General features: G+C 44.6%; 1 protein-coding gene across 4 annotated transcripts in view; it reads right to left on the reverse strand.

The window, feature by feature from the left end:
* Positions 1-3,249: 3,249 nt before the first annotated feature.
* TXK (TXK tyrosine kinase) overlaps positions 3,250-18,299 on the reverse strand; it is a 64,914-nt gene continuing 49,864 nt past the window's right edge. For all 4 annotated transcript variants that reach the window (XM_041723929.1, XM_041723932.1, XM_041723933.1 and 1 more), the window contains 5 exons: positions 16,214-16,430; positions 14,594-14,658; positions 11,927-12,045; positions 10,282-10,439; positions 3,250-7,245 (listed from right to left, as the gene is read on the reverse strand). In XM_041723929.1, coding sequence (XP_041579863.1) covers positions 7,177-7,245; positions 10,282-10,439; positions 11,927-12,045; positions 14,594-14,658; positions 16,214-16,430 — 628 coding nt within the window. In that variant the 3' untranslated portion in view covers positions 3,250-7,176. The remainder of the gene's footprint in view (positions 7,246-10,281; positions 10,440-11,926; positions 12,046-14,593; positions 14,659-16,213; positions 16,431-18,299) is intronic.

Genomic DNA, 18,299 nt, shown 5'->3' on the forward strand with positions numbered 1-18,299 from the left:
CCAGAGGGGAAAGCAGTCCCGGGCTGTGGGGAAATGTCCCCGAGTCCCCAGGCACCCTGCCCGTCATGGGAAGAGCAATACGCCAAAGACAGGCTTTGATTAGAAAGACACTTAGCAAAAAAATAAATAAAAATTAAAAAAAAAAAAGAAGAAGAAAGAAAGGCACTTAGCTGTGTTGGGGAGGGCACCTGGGGGAGAGGTGCAGCGCAGAGGGCGGTGCTGGCCCGGAGGACTTTAAAGGGGTGTAGTTAGTTAGGGGAGGACAGTGGTCCCCCCGACGCTTCTGGCTGCCAAGTGACTCGATGGCACCAGCCACGGAGCCTGCTTGGAGCCCCTAGGCCGGGCGAGGAGGCCTGGCCCCCCGGCCCCTGGGGCTGCGCACACCACTTCGTTCTGCGGAGGAGGGCGAGGGCTGCCTGGGCAGGGGGTGGTCCGTAAAGTCGTCTGTGTGACCTGTGACAGGACAAGCATGTTGCTGGGGGATGGCCGGGCTCATCAGAAAGCTGCCAAGGTGGCTCGCAGGCCTCTGTGGCCCGGGAATGTTCGGGTCCTTTCCTCCCCAGGGCCAGTGTGCAGATCCCAAAGAAAGCAAACGAGTTCCCTTACAGATCGAGGGCCTTAGGTCATGGAGCAAGGAGGGTGCTAACTTGAAGGGAGTGAGCCCTCCAGACCACAACGGGGCCGGGCTCCCCTAGAAGCCCCGAGGCCAGCGGCTTGTCAGACTCACCTCCACCTCTGGCAGATGAAGCTTCTGGAGAGGCAAGCTACTCCCCCCGCCCCCCCCTCCCCGGTCATTCCATGAATATTTATTTAGCTTAACTCTGTGCTGGGCCCCGTTCTGGCACCCGGGGATGAAGCAGTGAACGAAACAGACAGAAACACCTGACCCGGGCAGCCCGGTGGCTCAGCGGTCTAGTGTCGCCTTCGGCCTTGGGCCTGATCCTGGAGACCTGGGATCGAGTCCCACGTCGGGCTCCCTGCATGGAGCCTGCTTCTCCCTCTGCCTGTGGCTCTGCCTCTCTCTCTCTCTCTCTCTGTGTCTCATGAATAAATAAAATCTTAAAAAAAAAAAAAAAGAAACACCTGACCCCTGTTACCGCTGCCGAGGGTGGGGGTGGGTAGAGAAGGAACAGACAATAGGCTAATTAAATAAGTAGAAATATATGGTTTGTTATGTAGCATTCAGAGGAATAGAGAACAATTGTGCAGAAAAGGGCGACAGGGAATGTCCGCGGCGAAGTTATGATGTCAAATGGGGCAATTCGAGAAAGACTTGAAGGGAGGATAGCATTTGAGCAACAGCCTGCAAGCCTCGAGGACGCGAGGCGGGTGCACGTGCGGAAGGAGCACCCCCAGTAACGGGACTAGCAGGTGCAAGGCCCAGGGGGAGCCAGGCCGGGTGCAGGTCGGGGACCAGGTCGGGGGGGCCCCAACCAGGCAGCGCCTTCGTCCACACTCTCCACCTTCTGGGCGACTGGTGGGACAGCAGAGGTCCCCACCCGGCACCTGGCCCCACAGGAAAGCATCTGCATGGGCTCTCCAGCTTCTTCCCGGGAGCACCCCGCGTTGCTAAGCTCTGTCTCTAACCGTGAGAAAGCTTACTCGGGATCATTTCTAGAGGTTCAAGGCCTGGGGAAAACTCTTAGCATCAGCAGATTCCCCAGTTTTCTTTCTTTTAAAGGATGTTATTTATTTATTCATGAGAGACACAGAGAGAGAGAGAGGCAGAGACACAGCCAGAGGGAGAAGCAGGCCACATGCAGGAGGCAGACGTGGGACTCAATCCCGGGACCCCAGGATCAGGCCCTGGGCTGGAGGCAGGTGCTCAACCGCTGAGCCCCCCCCCAGGCGTCCCTCCCCAGTTTTCTAACCACGTGGGAGCTGCTCTAGGTCTAAAAAACCCGGATCGTGGCAGGACGGCTCCAGGTGGCGACCGAGGCCAGCGGGCCACGCGGTGCACGGCAGGAAGCGGAGCCTGGGCCATGCACGACTTTCGTGCCAGCTCTGTCCGCAGCCCGGGCACCCCGCCGGCTCCACAAAGGCCACCTCCGAGTGGTGGCAGGCGAACAGATCCGTCCCTGGCCCTTGTGGGAGGCTGAGCCAGCCGAAGCATTCCACGCCTCGAGCTGCAGGGATTTGTTCCAGGAGGCGTGTGGCCCTGAGCTGGTGCGAGAGACCATAGGGCTCTGGTACGAATGCTGGGACGAGGATGTGTTCTCCCTTTGGATGCTCTTGGGGGTCAAGGCGAAGCATGTGGGTACAGCCGCCACTTTTCATCCAGGGGTGGAGAGGGGAGGAGGCAGCCTAAGGACCAAGCAGGGGAGCTGGAAGTATGATGACGTGGTGACTTCTGCACCCCTGGACCTCACGTCAGATGGTCCGCTAACCCCCCACTCAACCCAGCACTATTGACCTGGGGCTGCATGATTCCTCTTTATAAGGGAAGGTGCTGTGCCCTGGCAGATGCTCAGCAGCATCCCTGGTCTCTAGATGCCAGATGCCAGGAGCACCTCCCTACCAGGGCTGATAGTCAAAAATGCCTATCTATCTGGGATTGGGCTTTTATTTTCCCCCTCTTGTTTTGGAAGTAGAACGGAGCCACCCTGGCCTCCCGGGAGATGTGAGGCATTGACCTCTCTCCCTTCAGCTAGCGAGGTGTGGGAGCTCTGGAAGGGAAGAGAGCCTGAAATGCTCGCCTGGAGTTGGAGCCCATGGAGGTTGGAGGGGCCCGTTGCTGTCCAGCTTCCCTTTCTGTGGCCAAACGTGGGAGCGGTTGAGACTCCACTCATCGGCCCCCATCACACTCATCATAGGAGTAGAAGGCAGGTGGAGGAGAGGTCGTGCAAACCAGAACAGAGGACCAGCCCTGACAATGCCTGGGGGAGGGGGACAGAGACGGCTCTGAGGACGGAAGGCACCCCGGGGGGAGGTACACACTGGGGAATCAGCCCACAGCACCGGCCAAACTGAATCCTCAAGAGGCTTCTGTTAAAGCAACGATAAGCAGCTGGTCAGTTGTGTGTGGTCCAGCAAAGACCTTTCCAGATTCAGAGATTCAGTTCAATACAGGGGTTCTTAGCTTTTTTATGCTGTAGATCACTGTGGAAGTCTGCTGAAGCCTTTATACTCCTTCTCTGAATAAGGTCTCTAAATGCATAAAATAAAATTACATGAAACTAATAAAGGAACCAATTATATTGGAAATGTTATGAAAATATTTCCAAAACACACTTGTCCCTTAGTAATATGTCTTTTTTATTGCATTAATTCACCATTAGACATGTAGAACGATGGTCATAGCAGCACCAAAGACTGGAAATAACCCAAATGTCCACCAAGAGTAGAACAGATAAATCATCCGTGGTGTAATTATACAGTGGAAGACTAAACAGACATGGGATTGGTAAGATATAACTATATGCAACATGGATGGATTAAACAAACATATTAAGTGAAAGAAGCCAGGCACTAAAGGGTGCATACCACAGGATTCCACTCACAGAAAGTTCAAAAAAGCCCACACCAATTAATCCGTGGTGTTGGAAATTAGGATATTGATTACCGTTGGATTAATGACTTGAAGAGGAAATGAGAATGGATTCTGAAACTCTGGAATGTACCATTTCCAGATCTGAGTGCTAGTTACGCCCATCTATTCGCTTTATGACAACTACGCCACATCCACGTGATTCGTGTACCTTATTACGAGCAAAGTGTTTGCAGCAGACCTGTATTCTTTTTCTCCCAGACCTAGGTCCACCCGGGAGGGTTTAAGGTTTGTCTTCTCCCAGCACTTGAATAGCACAGTCCCTTGACTATGTCCCAAGGTCAATCGGGAATGTTGGGTCCCAGGGCCAGGCACGTGTGTTGAACACCGTGAAGATGTCTGATCTGTGAAATGGCACGTGGGCTGGGAGACCTGTGAATTGCAGGCCTGCACGACGGGTGGGAAAGCAAGAGAGAAGCTTCCTTGGTTAAAGATGAACTGCACACACCATCGCCTCGCACCAGCAGTCGTACACACTTTCTCACGGGTGAGGAGGGCCCCAAGCCTCTAGGCACATGGACAACTGGGTGGCTTCTTTGAATCTGAAGGGTGTGCATGCTCTTTCCTGTCCTGAACCCCTCTAACGAGCTGAGCAAACAGTGCTGGATCAGATGCTATCGTGTCATGTGAGTCAAATGTGTTGCCAGTGCGACAGAGGGACCATGCATTGTACTGATAAAAAGTCTACTAAGGGGAAAAAAATCCTATGACTGTTCTTGCCAAGTGGGTATTTACACTGAACATAGTTCATGCTTGGCTCCAAATCCTTTCCATTTTTCTGGGCTTCCCCTCTCTCCTTTGACCCCCCTGTCTTCTCTATTTCATGGCTCTCACTCACAATCAACCCCTAAGCTTCCTGCCCATTTCTTTTTTTTTTCTTTTAATATTTTATTTATTTATTCATGAGAGACAGAGAGAGAGAGAGAGAGAGAGAGAGCAGAGACACAGGCAGAGGGAGAAGCAGGCTCCATGCAGGGAGCCCGACGTGGGACTCGATCCCGGGTCTCCAGGATCACGCCCTGGGCCAAAGGCAGGCGCTAAACCTCTGAGCCACCCAGGGATCCCTTCCTGCCCATTTCTTATGCAGAGCTGTGTCTTGCACTCTCTCACCCAAACCATGTAAACTATCCACAGAGAACGCCAGTTGATCAATAACTAATATGAAGATTGGTTGCAAAACATAGTTCCCTCCCAGGAGAAGCTGTGTGTTTCTTTAAAAAAATTTTTTTCTCATTTCCTCTTTTAGTCTTTAAGAGATTTTTGTCTTTTGCCAAAGAATGCTGAATGTCTCTCTAGACAAAGACATTCCAAATTCACACATCATCTGGAGCCTCAGTTACATACATGATGGCCCCAGTTAACTCCTGTTTTCAGTACCTCAAACTTTCTAGAAGTGTTACAACAGAAGGAAGAGAGCTTGACTACCGCCACCAACGTACGTGCGTGGACGTGCCAGCGGCTGCCACCGACCTCCAGGAGTGACTCATCTCTGGACTCATTCTTGGCCTGTACTCTGTCTCCCTGCATTGCCTTGATGCAGATGCTCTCTAGTTGACCCTAAGTTTCCAGTGTTTGGGTTCTCCGATTGTCATAGCATGTACCTTCCCCCCGCCTTGGCTTTTGCTGTTTGATAGTCCCATGCCCTCTTGCACTAAACTTCTGCATATCTTACTCGATCTAAGGTCTCAGTCATAGGAGCCTTGTCTCACCTCCTGTAGTCATGAGAGAAAGGGATATGATAGTCTCAGAAACACCACAGGGCCTCATACAAATATTTCTGAGACCACTACTTGAATCACCAAAAAGTTGAACATTCTCGAGCCTGGTGCTCATTATTTCAGTGCACATTGCCCAAGTACCACTGATAGTCAACAATCTCATTTTTGGAGTGGGGAAATATGACTTAAAAGCCACAACTACTACCGGCCAGTGACTTAGACCATGATGCCGGGTGGATGGCATACAAACACGAGGCCGCCGTTGTGATACCCGATGGTGAAAACATTTCTACTTTCTGCCACAACCTTCTTCCTCCGACAATTCTGAAGCACTCACAACGATAGAGATAAATTTCCAGTCAGTCCTACAAACTATGCATGAGAAGTTAAGATTGAGTCATGATGACTGGGTATTTTATCTTGAATTCAAAACCCTGGACTTCAGAAGTAATGGAATGTAGGTAATATTTGGATTTCTCGGTTTTTCCCTTACTCGTTCTTATGGAAAAAAACAAGTCATCTTCTAGAAAGTTACTGGACGTACTTTCTACAAGAAAAATGAGGCTTCTTACAAAATCAGACGCATAAATACAGAGAATGAACTGATGGTTTCCATAGGGAAGGGGAGGGAGGGATGGGCAAAATGGGTGAAGGGGAGTGGGAGATACAGGCTTCCAGTATGGGAATAAATAAATCACGAGAATAAAAGGCACAGCATAGAGAACACAGACCATGATATTGTAACAGCATTCGTGGTACAGGGACAGCCGGTAGCTGCACTTGTGCTGAGCACAGCATAACATAGAGAGATGTTGAGTCACTACGTTGTACACCCAAAATTAATATCACATGTGTGTCAACTATACCCAAGAAAATTTTTTAAGAATTTAACTTAAAAAAGAGGAAACCTCCAAAATGTAGAACATTTCTTTACCTAACTGTGCAATAAGCATTCTTTTACACCATGAGAAAAACAAAAGATACACAACAGATGTTTCTTAAAAGCCTTCTGAAATTGTTCACCTCCACGGACACAAATTTTAGACTGAAATTCAGGTTCTGAACCAACCCTGACAATGGATATTACTGCAAATAGAAATGTCACCAGGGCCTGTTCAAAGAACTTTGCCTTCGCAATGCTTAAAACTGGAATGTGGTGGGGGCGCCTGGGTGGCTCAGTCCGCTAAGCATCCAACTCTCGATTTCAGCTCAGGCCTTGATCTCAGGGTGAGGAGTTCAAGCCCCACGATGGGCTCCATGCCTACCTAAAAAACAAAATCAAAAACAAAAACAAAAACAAAAAACAAAAAAGCCTGCAATACAAGAAGCTATCTCCAAAGGAATCCGGTATGGGTAAAACTGATTAGTTAAATAACATAGAGAAGATTATAAAAGACAGTTTAAGAATGTTCACATTCATGTGGTTTGTAAAGGTGCATTTTCCATAACGATCTGTACAGCTCAAAAGCATTAAATTCTGCAGGGGAGGCTCCTTTATTTCAGGAATTAGCTGAATTTCTTTATTTCAGCAAGTCACTGAAGTAACAAATATCACTCCTCTTCAAAAAAAGAAATGTCCTCAGCCCTGTAATGGGTCAGGTCTTCATTTACCCTCAGGGGCTCTCGGGGCTATTGTCATGAAGAGCACTGAAGACTGCGATGGAGCATTTTTCCCTTCTTCGCATATGGGACATGAAGAACATTACAGAAAAAGCCCCTCTCAAACACCTGTGCAGAGAAATTACTGCCAGACTCTTCTTAAGCCTTAAAGTTTAAAAAGTCTGTGATCTTTGCACTGTTTCCAAGAGTCAGCAGCTCTGAAGGAAGGTGTTCACCATCAGTGACCCCACACAGGATTTCCTCTTGTGATAATTTTGCAAGATGATCCTCCGGGTGGGCATTCCATTCAGGTCACCAGGTTTCTGCGATCTCCGTGAGAACCTGCAGTAGCTCAGCAAATGTGGGGCGGCTTTTAGGTTTCTGGAAAAGGGAAACAGAGATGGTCAGCTCAGCCTGAAGCTCACTCAGGAATCAGCTCTGGAATTTGCAGGCAGGGACCTGGATCAGGCTGGTTCTCCACAAAGGGAAGAGGAAGAAACCTGGGCTGACCCATGGGGTGTGATTGGTAGCTGAGTGAAAAATTCTAAGAGTAGAGAGTGCTGCCAAAATAAAATAACTTGAGCTGCAAACCCAAGCCGCCTGTGGCCATTTAAATTTAAATTAATGAAAATCACATACATTTTTAAGTTCAGTTCTCAGTCACACTAGGCACTTTTCAAATCTTCAGTAGCCAGGCGTGAGCACCATAATGGATGCCACATTTCCATCATCACAGAACATTCCATTGGACCACACTGCCCTAGGGATCTAGGTGGGTGACTTGATATGCATGGGGTAAAAAGGAAGAGCTGGGAGAGAATGGGCCCCCAGAGTTCCAGGCTCTCAGGCTCTGCCCACTTATTTGCTAGACTTGATCCCCTGTAGAAAGAAGGATTTCGGTCAGAAAGCAAAAGGTGTGTTTGCAGGTCCTGGAGCAGACACTGTGCTGTCTTAAAGGTTCAGTCAACAAAATCCCTGGTCACGGAGACAAGGATTGGAACATTTTTCCTATTTCACCATGGGGTGTGGTTTGGCTTTGGCTCCATGAGGAAGAAAAGATGACACTGTTGGCATCTTTAAGATCCATGGGAAATAGGGCACCTGGGTGGCTCAGTGGTCGTGATCCCAGAGCCCTGGGATCGAGTCCCACGTGGGGCTCCCCGCAGGGAGCCTGCTTCTCCCTCTGCCTGCGTCTCTCCCTCTCTCTCTGTGTCTCCATGAATGAATAAAATAAAATAAAAAATAAATAAAATCCTCAGGAAATAGAACCACTTTCGTAGCCACATTCTCACAAAGATTACTGGCAGCAGGGTTTGTGGGGAAACACCACCCCCAGTGGTTTATAAACAGAGGGCATCACAGTGAAACGCCGGGACACCTGCACCCCGATGTTCATAGCAGCAATGTCCACAACAGCCAAACTGTGGAAGGAGCCTCGGTGCCCATCGACAGATGATGGATAAAGAAGCTGTGGTCTATGTGTACAGTGGGATATTCCTCAACCATTAGAAGCAATACCCACCATTTGCTTCAATGTGGGTGGACCTGGAGGGTATTGTGCTGAGTGAAATAAGTCAATTGGAAAAGAACAAACTTAAATGGTCTCATTCATTTGGGGAATAGAAAAATTAGTGAAAGGGAATAAAGGGAAAGGAGAGAAAATGAGTGAAAATAACAGTGAGGGTGACAAAGCATGAGATACACCTAACTCTGAGAAATGAACAAGGAATGGTGGAAAGGGAGGTGGGTTGGGGGTTGGCACTGGGTGACGGGCACTGAGGGGGGCACTTGGCGGGATGAGCACTGGGTGTTATGTTAAATGTTGGCAAATTGAACTCCAATAAAAAAATAAAAATAAATAAAAATAAAATAAACCAAAAAATAAATAAATAAACAGAGGGCATCAATAAAAAGGTCCGAGCAGAAGGGTGTGTAAGCACACATTGGAGTTCTTGAGATGCCAGGAATAATTTCTGGAATTTTTTGAGGAGGCTCCCGTTCTGCAGGTAGGAGAGCCTATGAGACACTATCTGAGTGTGTGTGTGTGTGTGTGTGTGTGTGTGTGTGTGTGTGAGAGAGAGAGAGAGAGAGAGAGAGAGAGAGAGAGAGAGAGATAATATAATCACATTTGAATGTAAAGGTGCTTAAGCACCTAGGGTATTTAGATCATCTTCAAAAGTTGTAGGCAAATCACCTTTTGCAAACAAATAAATCAGCATAACCAAAAACAATGTTTTAATCAATGCTCTGACTACAATTTGAGACTCAACATCATTTACTCTGCCCTCCTGCCAGCCACCCATTTGCTCCCTTTTCTGTTTCCTCTCCACAGATAAATAAAATCTCAAAAACTATTGTGTTTTGTGCACATGGATGCTGTTCCACATGCAATATATATTTCTGAGCCACTGCATTGTTATTGCGGAGAAACTCTCCCGTTTGCTACTAATGGCTCACTTGACACTTGCCTATGTTTTCCAAGGCCCCTTGCAGAGCAGTTCATCACACGTAAGATATTTTCATACATCAAGGATCTTTATAAGATTAATACTTCTCCGGAATGTGAACAACTACATTGCTCCTGAAATATTGAGGTTTTCAGGGTTCATGGGTTGCGGATCAAGTGACTTCTTTTTCAGCCAGGAGGAAACTCCTCACCCAGGTGTGAGTTTTCTGGAGAGATACTGTCAGCTAGAAAGAGAAAGCTGTCAGAAATCACAGAGGAGTCTGATACGAAGGGGAGAGGTGTGTTGAGTCTGTGCCCAGAAAAGACAGGACGCATCTGACTTTATTTTTAAGCTTGGCATTTCAAGAGGAAGAAAAACTAAACAGACACCCTTCCCTCCCCAGAGAGAATTTCCTGAGTACAAGCTCCTGGCACACTTTCTGCCTTTATTCCTAATCTATCAGGAGTCTTGAGTGCCAAAAAAAAAGAAATGAAACCCATTACTGTTAGCCTTGGGAAAGCAAGACAAACTACAGAGGAGTCAAGTAAATAAAAACAACACCTTTCTCTTTCAATGTGGAAGTTTACCAAACCTGATTCTACCCTTAGTGTCCACCCACCAGTTTTCAAGGGGAGTAAAACATCTCATCACTGAGGCTCCACTAACATCAAGAGTTTTTGCAAGAGCCAGTCTCAGAAAAATAAGACTTGAAAAATGTGCTGAAAAAAAAAAAAAGAAAGAAAATAAAGAAAAATGTGCTGAATTCCTCAGATGAAAGGAAAACAAAATGGGTTCATGACTTTGTAGTGCGAGTGTCAGATAGAAATAGCACTTCTGACCCTTAGCGGTCACTCTTCAGAAACAGACCCCTTTTCCTGCCGTGATGGAGACCTGGGGTCACGTTTGACCCTCAGGTCTGTTCTCAGTTGCTGGGACTGCCAACCTACCCAGGAAAGTAGGGGACACTCACCTCATGCCAGCAGCTGTACATGACTTCATATATGGACATTGGCGCCAGTTGAGGACGGTAGAGCCTGAAGCCTTTGGAAATGGCTTCCACAACTTGCAGATTCGACTTATTTTCAAACGGCATTTTTCCTTCTGTAAAAACTTCCCACATCAAAACTCCTACACACGAAATGCATGCAAACAAGAGGTTGCTTGAAAGAACGGTTTCAAACCACAAGGCCTTATTTTCCTCTTCCAGCCTTTGAATTATAATCATCCAGAATGAGAGCAGCTCTATCTAGGAATCAGACCATGTGCGTCTCCATTTGCGAACAGGCCTGACATCTGAAAATACTCCAAGTGAAAACAAGGCCTTTCTTTTCCAGGCCTTAACTGCCTCTCCATCGAAAGAAAATGCTGCCAGTGTTTTCATTTCTACGTATGTTCGTGTCTTCGCACCCTGAGATCAACAAGCCTCTCTTCCATCCCATAGAAAATGACGGAACTGTGCGAGCCTCTGATGCCTGCCCAGGCCAAGAGTTTACCAGCCAGTAGATGGCACGTGTTCCCCTCTTCCCACTGAAAGGTTAGACAGCTGGGTAGAGCAGACTATCTAGCAGGAGCTCGGGACCCACGTAGGTGTTCTAAAATCACTGATAGGTTGATTAGTGAGACTTCCTCAAACTCCCATTTGGACTTCATTTCATTATTCACTTATTCTAAGATGTATTACATATTGATTAGAGGTCAAGCATATGCCAGAGCCAGAAGATTCTAAGAAAGAGGCCGGTCCCTGTGCTCAGAAAGCTCACTGTCCAGAGGGAGATGGACAAGTGGTCGGATAAAACTCAGAAATTCTAAATTGTTCTGCAACCACTTGATGAGGTCCCTGTGTTATCAGACATGTTAGTCTGATTTAACTGCTCTCCTGTAGAGCTTAAAAATCTCACTTGTCAAAACCACCAAAAGGCAGGGGAGAGCTAAAGGGTTCAATAATACACACTTAACCTTATGTGGACAATAAAAAATATTCGCACCCTTTTGAGGGTGCAGAGCTCTCTCCAAACCAAAGAAGCCATCCAGGGAGGTCTGGGCTAAAGAGAATAGATAGCTTATTGAACATTTACTGCCACCTTTTTGAAAATCAATTCAAAGAACGAACTCTGCTGGACATAGGTCTACAACATCTCTTTCTCAGTGAAGAACATTACACAATATAACTCCAACTGACAGTCCCCAAGGAGGCCGACAACTAAATTCCACAAAATTTAAAGGTAATAAAGCAAATGCAGTTGGTGCTTCTTAGTAGTTAGACATGAAGTTTATTAATGACATGTGAAATTCAGTGACACCTTAAGATCTATTTTCCTTGCAAGTCTCTGTGGTGTAAAAAAGGTGTCTGCACCTTTTGCTAGATCAGTAGACTCTATGTTATGGCTTTACTGCCATACGTAGGTTCATTGGGAAAGGTAAGATCCAAAAGGCAGACTTATATAAGAAGGTGTCTGACACCAGTTGCCAAAGGCAGCCTGGGTATGTTTAGAACACCTTAGACAGTTACATGAAGACCTTTCTAGGATGCCACATCATGCTAAAAAATCAAAACTTAAAACAGATTGGTCTTTTCTTAAAACAATCTCCAACAAATGAACATCAAATTTACTCACCAAATGACCAGACATCAGATTTGCTGCTGTACTTGTTGAAATGGAAAACTTCAGGAGGGGACCACTTAATTGGGAACTTGGCTCCAGAAGAACTGATATATTCATCATCCAAAACGTACCTAAGGTCATGAGATTCAAAGCACATTGTGCTAATTCCCTCCAAATTCTACTTCATTCCAACTCCCTTCATCTACTATAATTTCTAAAAGAGAAAGCAGGGGATGCCTGGGTGGCATCTGCCTTTGGCTCAGGACATGATCCTGGAGTTCCAGGATCGACTCCTGCTTCGGGCTCCCACATGGAACCTGCTTCTCCCTCTGCCTATGTCTCTGCCTCTCTCTATGTCTCTCATGAATAAATACATAAAATCTTTAAAAATAAAATAAAAGAGAAAGCAGGGTTCCTGAGTGACGCTATTGGTGAAGTGGTCAGCTCTTGACTTTGGCTCAGGTCATGGTCTCCGGGTCATGGGATCAAGTCCCCTGTAGGGCTCCATGCTCAGTGAGGGTGTTAGCTTGAGGATTCTCTCTTCCTCTCCCTCTGTTCCTCCCCAACTCACTCAATCTCTCTTTCTCTCTCTCTCTCAAATAAATGAATCTCTAAAACAGAAAGCATTTTTACCCCTGAAAATTTCTCTTCTTGTTACCAAAATGGGAAAATATCCTATATAGTGATTCCTCCCCAAACCAAGCCTCATTTGGGTTTGAGTCTCAGAAAACTAGAACGATTCTTCAATCCAAAATCAATTTGAGTCAAGAACCCACTGATTATGTTAGTTTACAAATTCTTAATTCTGCAAAGGAGCATGCTGAGTAGTCTAACAACCAGTGTCGTAAAAAGTACATAAAAGATAAATATAGGGGATCCCTGGGTGGCGCAGGGGTTTGGCGCCTGCCTTTGGCCCAGGGCGTGATCCTGGAGACCCGGGATCGAATCCCACGTCGGGCTCCCGGTGCATGGAGCCTGCTTCTCCCTCTGCCTGTGTCTCTGCCTCTCTCTCTCTCTGTGACTATCATGGATAAATTAAAAAAAAAAAAAAAAAAAAAGATAAATATATATGGCAAATACATAAAGTCAAAGTTGGATGCCTTATTTTTTCTTCATACATATGTGTTTTATCAGGCAGAGAAATGAGAGTATTGAACATAATACATTTAATGTGAAAAATGTTCAATGCATTACCATGGCCCTATATGAAATCAGGAATAACTACCACCTCCTTTTAAAAAACTACAACAATATTAAACCTCTCTCTTTTGAGAATTGTAGGCAGGAACATCAAGTATGAGAATCTAGAGAGAAGAGAGCCTGGAGTGTGCAGTCTGGTATTTTTGAATTATTTATTAGTGCTTCCTCACACCCTCTTTTTTTTTCCCCACATCCCCTACCTCACACCTCCTTTAAGCGCTTTCTTGAGCCAGAAGCCATCCTACTAAGGGGGAAAAGTAAGTAATAGAAAACAAAAGAGAAAGAGCAATTTTTCATAGCTTTGAGTTTCAAAAGTCTAGGCTTTTCAGAGAAGGAGGAGGATGGAGCTGTTAATAAACTATTTGGGAGAATGGCTCATAAAATAAGAGTAATATCACCCCACACACACACTCCTGACCACCACCATTCATCCCCCTAGAAAATGACCTCTGGAGCTGGGAGGTGGGAGAGGAGAAAGGAAAGGCGGAGGAGTGTTAGACATCTGTGGGTGGCTGAGGCAGGGTCCTATATAGTATTCACTCTACCGGCACTGCCCGGCTAGCATGGCAGGCAAAGAAGGCCCCACTACAGGTTGCTGGGATTTAAGAGCAAAACAGAGCCTATGCTTCTTCCCCAGGTCAAGCCCCTGGAAAGGCAAAAAAGATTCCAGAAAACAAATAGCTGCAGATGTGCCTAAGGCAACAGGGCCTTGGATATCTCCAGGCATTTTCCTAATCATGGAGAATGCCAGTGCAACAGCATCTTGCAGACAGAAATTGGAGATGAGTCAGCAGCCACCTATGCAGATGTTCAGCCAAGGACAAACAGGAAGATGGTGCCCGCAGGCTACCAGTTGTCAATGGGTAACAACAAGGACTAGACATGCCATCTCCAGTACGTGGCCCCATTAGACATACAGAATCTGAATTTGACCCTAAAATGAGTCAGAGAGAAACCCTGGGTTCACGGGCACTGAATTTTTTAGCAGCCTGAAGGAAAGGGCATTGCATTGAGTTGCAGAGAATGAGGTTAGATTCTCCACACTTGAGTTGTCATCTTAAAGTCAACTGTTACCCTTGACAATAGAGTATGAAGATGACATAGAACAATCAGAGCTAAACCAATTTATTTTTTTATCTTTCAGAAATACACACATGTCAGAAAAGCTTTTCTCCTCAATCTTATGCATATGATGAGTAGATTGAGACATTTCTAAAAATGTTATGACTGAGAATGACCTTTTGAAAGAAGATAAGAGTTGTCTCAAGTGTCCATTTGCCTCACAGCTAACATGGGTTTGTGTCAAATTCAAAGCAGGGCAACACACCAAGCAACCACATCAACATTTTCCTCACAGGATTAAAAAAAAAAAAAAAGAAAAAAGAAAGAAAAAGCAATGCTATCAAATTCTTAAATCTGTTAGGAGACAGATCTAAGATTCCCTCTTATGAGTAAACAAGAAATATTTATATATTATACCTCGTCATTCCAAAGTCCGATATTTTTACTATACTTGCAGCACTGACCAGACAATTCCTTGCTGCCTATAAAAAAGAGAGAGAGAGAAGAATCCATATTTGAATATAGTTTTCTTTCAAGAGTTTCTACTCTCCTTTTCCTCAGTTTACCTGGACCCCCACACTACTTCTCTGTGTGAGCAGACATGTTTCCTTGGTAATACCCATCATGCTATATATGATCAATATATCTGCCCTTACGATGGATTGTATCGATTCTTCAAAGAAATAACAAAAAAAAGTAAAAAACAATTTTAGTACTTTTCCTTTTAAAAGTTTTTTAAACCCTCTCAAGAAGTATCTTTGATAAATTGGAAGACTACAGCAGAGATGTTAAACTATGAATCCTGTAATTTAAAAGTGTGCATTAAACCTCTCTCTTTTGAGAGAGAAACCATGTATTTGATGCGAAAATAATCTATTTTCAGAGACCTTCGTCAAAGAAAATCATTGATTTGGTTATTAAGCCCTGTGTAAGACAATAGTTTTATAGATTCTGTTCTCTTCTAAGGTGATATGTGCTTCAGTTAGTCCAAAAACAAAAGCAAAGAACTTAAAAATGGTAAGCCAGGAGTCAGTTTAGAAGATTTTGACAAATGCTAGCAAGGATTTCAAAACCAAACCAAGAGCTAAGCCCTTGACAGGGGAAAGGCTCATGCTTAGCTGATATATTTTAAATGGCATGAAGGTGGATAAAATTTAAAAGGCAAGACTTCAACCCAGCCAGTCTACCTCTAGAGCAGTGGTTCTGAGTCGTGGCTGCCTATTGAACTCGCCAGGGCATTTGGGCTAAGACAAGCCTTAATTTTTTTTTTTCTTAGGATGTAACGTCCTGAGCATTTCAGAACACAATGATTTAACGTTTCCAGTCCTCCTCAGGAATGCCAGGAATGCTGCTGTGATACTATTGCAACCAAATCACCTCCACATGAAAGTAGTTTCATCCCTGGATGGGAGCCAGTAGAGCTATCCTTTACTCCTGTCATCTCCAGCTCGTGGCAAGAGTGCTTGGCATGTACTGGCATTCAATACGTATTCGATTATTGGTTGAAAGGAAGAAAAGTAGAAGTTAATGAAAGAAGAGAGGGAAGGTGAGAGGAAAGAAAAGTAAATTAGTTTTGGTTAGTTGGTTATCATAGTAGTTAATTAGTTCAAGGCATATTTTGGGTAATACCTTATTTGGCCACAGCATCAATGGGCAATTAAAAATAAAGCTACATTTTCCAGAGAATCACATGAATAGAAAAGTGGTCAGAAATTAAGCCAAAGAGGGGCACCTGGATGACTCGGTTGGTTAAGCATGTGCCTTTGGCTCAAGTCATGGTCCTGGTGTCCTGGTATCCAGCCTCTGCATGGATGGAGCCCCCATCAGGTTCCCTGCTCAGTGGGGAGCCTGCTTCTCCCTCTGGTCCTCATCCCTCCCCTATTGTGTTCTCTCTCTCTCTCTCTCTTTCTCAAATAAATAAAAATCTTTTAAAAAATTAAGCCAAAGATATTTTATTTTAAACACTGAAAGTCCTCAACTGCCATATTCCTCTGAATATAATGCATAAAATAATCAGCGAATTTGTATCATACTTACTAAATCCCTATGAATAAAGCAGTTCCTCTCCAGATACTCCATCCCTTCACAGATATCCTGGCACATGCTCAGCAGCATCTCCCTCGTAAGCGTTCCCCTCCTGTCTCTGAGATAGTTCAGCAGGCAGCCGTTCTCCATAAACTCCGTCACAATGTACAGGGGCTTCTGCTGTATGCACACCCCATAGAGCTGGACTAGCCTTGAATGAGATAATTTCCTGTGGAGGAAAAAAACACACCAGTGAGCAGGTTGGCTTTTCTGCACTTTCAAGTGCTCAGACTCAATGGGTGATATTCACCAACTCTATGTAATTTTTGACATCAAGATATGATAAAAATTAACCCAACCACAGAGAAAGTAGGACAGTTTCCTTTCCACTGTAGGCGCTGAACAAGTGGGGTCAGAGTTCAAGCAGTAGTTCCCAAGTCACTGCAGATAAAGAATATTACGTGCTCCGTATTCTATTTTTTCTGTTTGTCATCCTTGCAAGTAAGCCTTTTGCTTCCTTATTGTGACTTCTTGCTCAGGTTTTAACAGAGCTCCTGCTCCTTGAGTTTCAACTTTCCTAACTGCAGCTGCTCAGACCAAAATTCAGGACAGATTGAAGGGAGGAAACCGTGATTGGTGTATGAAGGAAAGGAAAGGAAAGGAAAGGAAAGGGAAGGGAAGGGAAGGGAAGGGAAGGGAAGGGAAGGGAAAGGAAGGGAAGGGAAGGGAAGGGAAGGGAAGGGAAGGGAAAGGAAAGGAAAGGAAAGGAAAGGAAAGGAAAGGAAAGGAAAGGAAAGGAAAGGAAAGGAAAGGAAAGGAAAGGAAAGGAAAAAAGAAAATGAAAATTAAATTCTAAAAAATAAAGGCATTAAAAAAGAAATATTTAGATAAAGTTGGAGACTGAAAAACACAGGCCAGCTTGAAACCCTGCTCTGTATTTAGCAATCACACACACACATACACACACACACACACACACACACACACATCCTTGAATATTGTCTATTAAAATACACATGGAAAAAAAAATACATGGAACCTTTAGTCATCTAAACTTCCAAAGTTTATTGTTCCTTCTGAAGTATAGCATTCAGTCCCTAAAGGCCTGTTATGCCAACTAGGCATCATGGAAAACAATATTCAAGTTAGTGTTTGTAATTTTTGAAGATGTATAATAAGCCAATTTCTGTTAGTCAAAAGTAACTTGAAATGTCACCTCTTTTCATTCATAGAGGCAAAATAAAATCAATGACTCAGGGAGATTATTTATCTTAAAATAATGTATATGGGTGATCAATTGACATATTACCATATAGTTAGCATGCAAAAACACTACCAGTTTGTGGGAAATAGGCGTTCAGAGAATCTATACATGATTTTAATCTGTAGACATATATCTTGTGTATTTTATCTGATTTATCTCTCTAGTGTATAAAGATATTTTATAAATTCGAAATTTATAAAGAAAAATTTATTTTCAGTTAAGAGAGACAATTCATATGTATACAGAATAATGGCAGGGAAATCACTCTTAACATAGAATATTGATTTGCCATGAGAAAACTGTAACACTGATACCCACGTATAAACATCTGAGAACTGAAACATTACACTGTGTTTGCTTAGCAGTATCACCGGAGTAGTGACAAGGACGGCGAAGGAACTAACAAGTACAGTGAAGGTAAGACAGTGTGACCCAGTTGGGTATTCTTGGCAGATGGAGCTCAGTGTGTGTCAGCTAGGTAATTTTGTAAAGATGAATGGATTTGCAACAGGGAGTTAGAAGGAAATCCTTCTGCCTCACTTTCAAAAAAAAAAATCAGCAAAAAATAGACTGTTCAAACCCAAGAACACAGTATGTCTATCTGAACTGACTTAAAAATAAGCCATTAGCTTCACTCTTGCCTCTGTAAACATCTAGGAGCCATTGATACTTCCACACTCTGCACGTCTTCCACCATCCTCAAAATATCATCCCTGGAAAAATGTGCCCCCAAATGCCCAATAAGGCTTGATCCTTTCAGGAATCCTCTCACCGTAACATCGGACAACTCCAATTCTTTTTTGTTTCATAGAAATTCCAGTATGGCTTCAACTT

This window comes from Vulpes lagopus, chromosome 12 (genome assembly GCF_018345385.1).
Source record: "Vulpes lagopus strain Blue_001 chromosome 12, ASM1834538v1, whole genome shotgun sequence".
In the NCBI taxonomy this organism is placed as follows: domain Eukaryota; kingdom Metazoa; phylum Chordata; class Mammalia; order Carnivora; family Canidae; genus Vulpes; species Vulpes lagopus.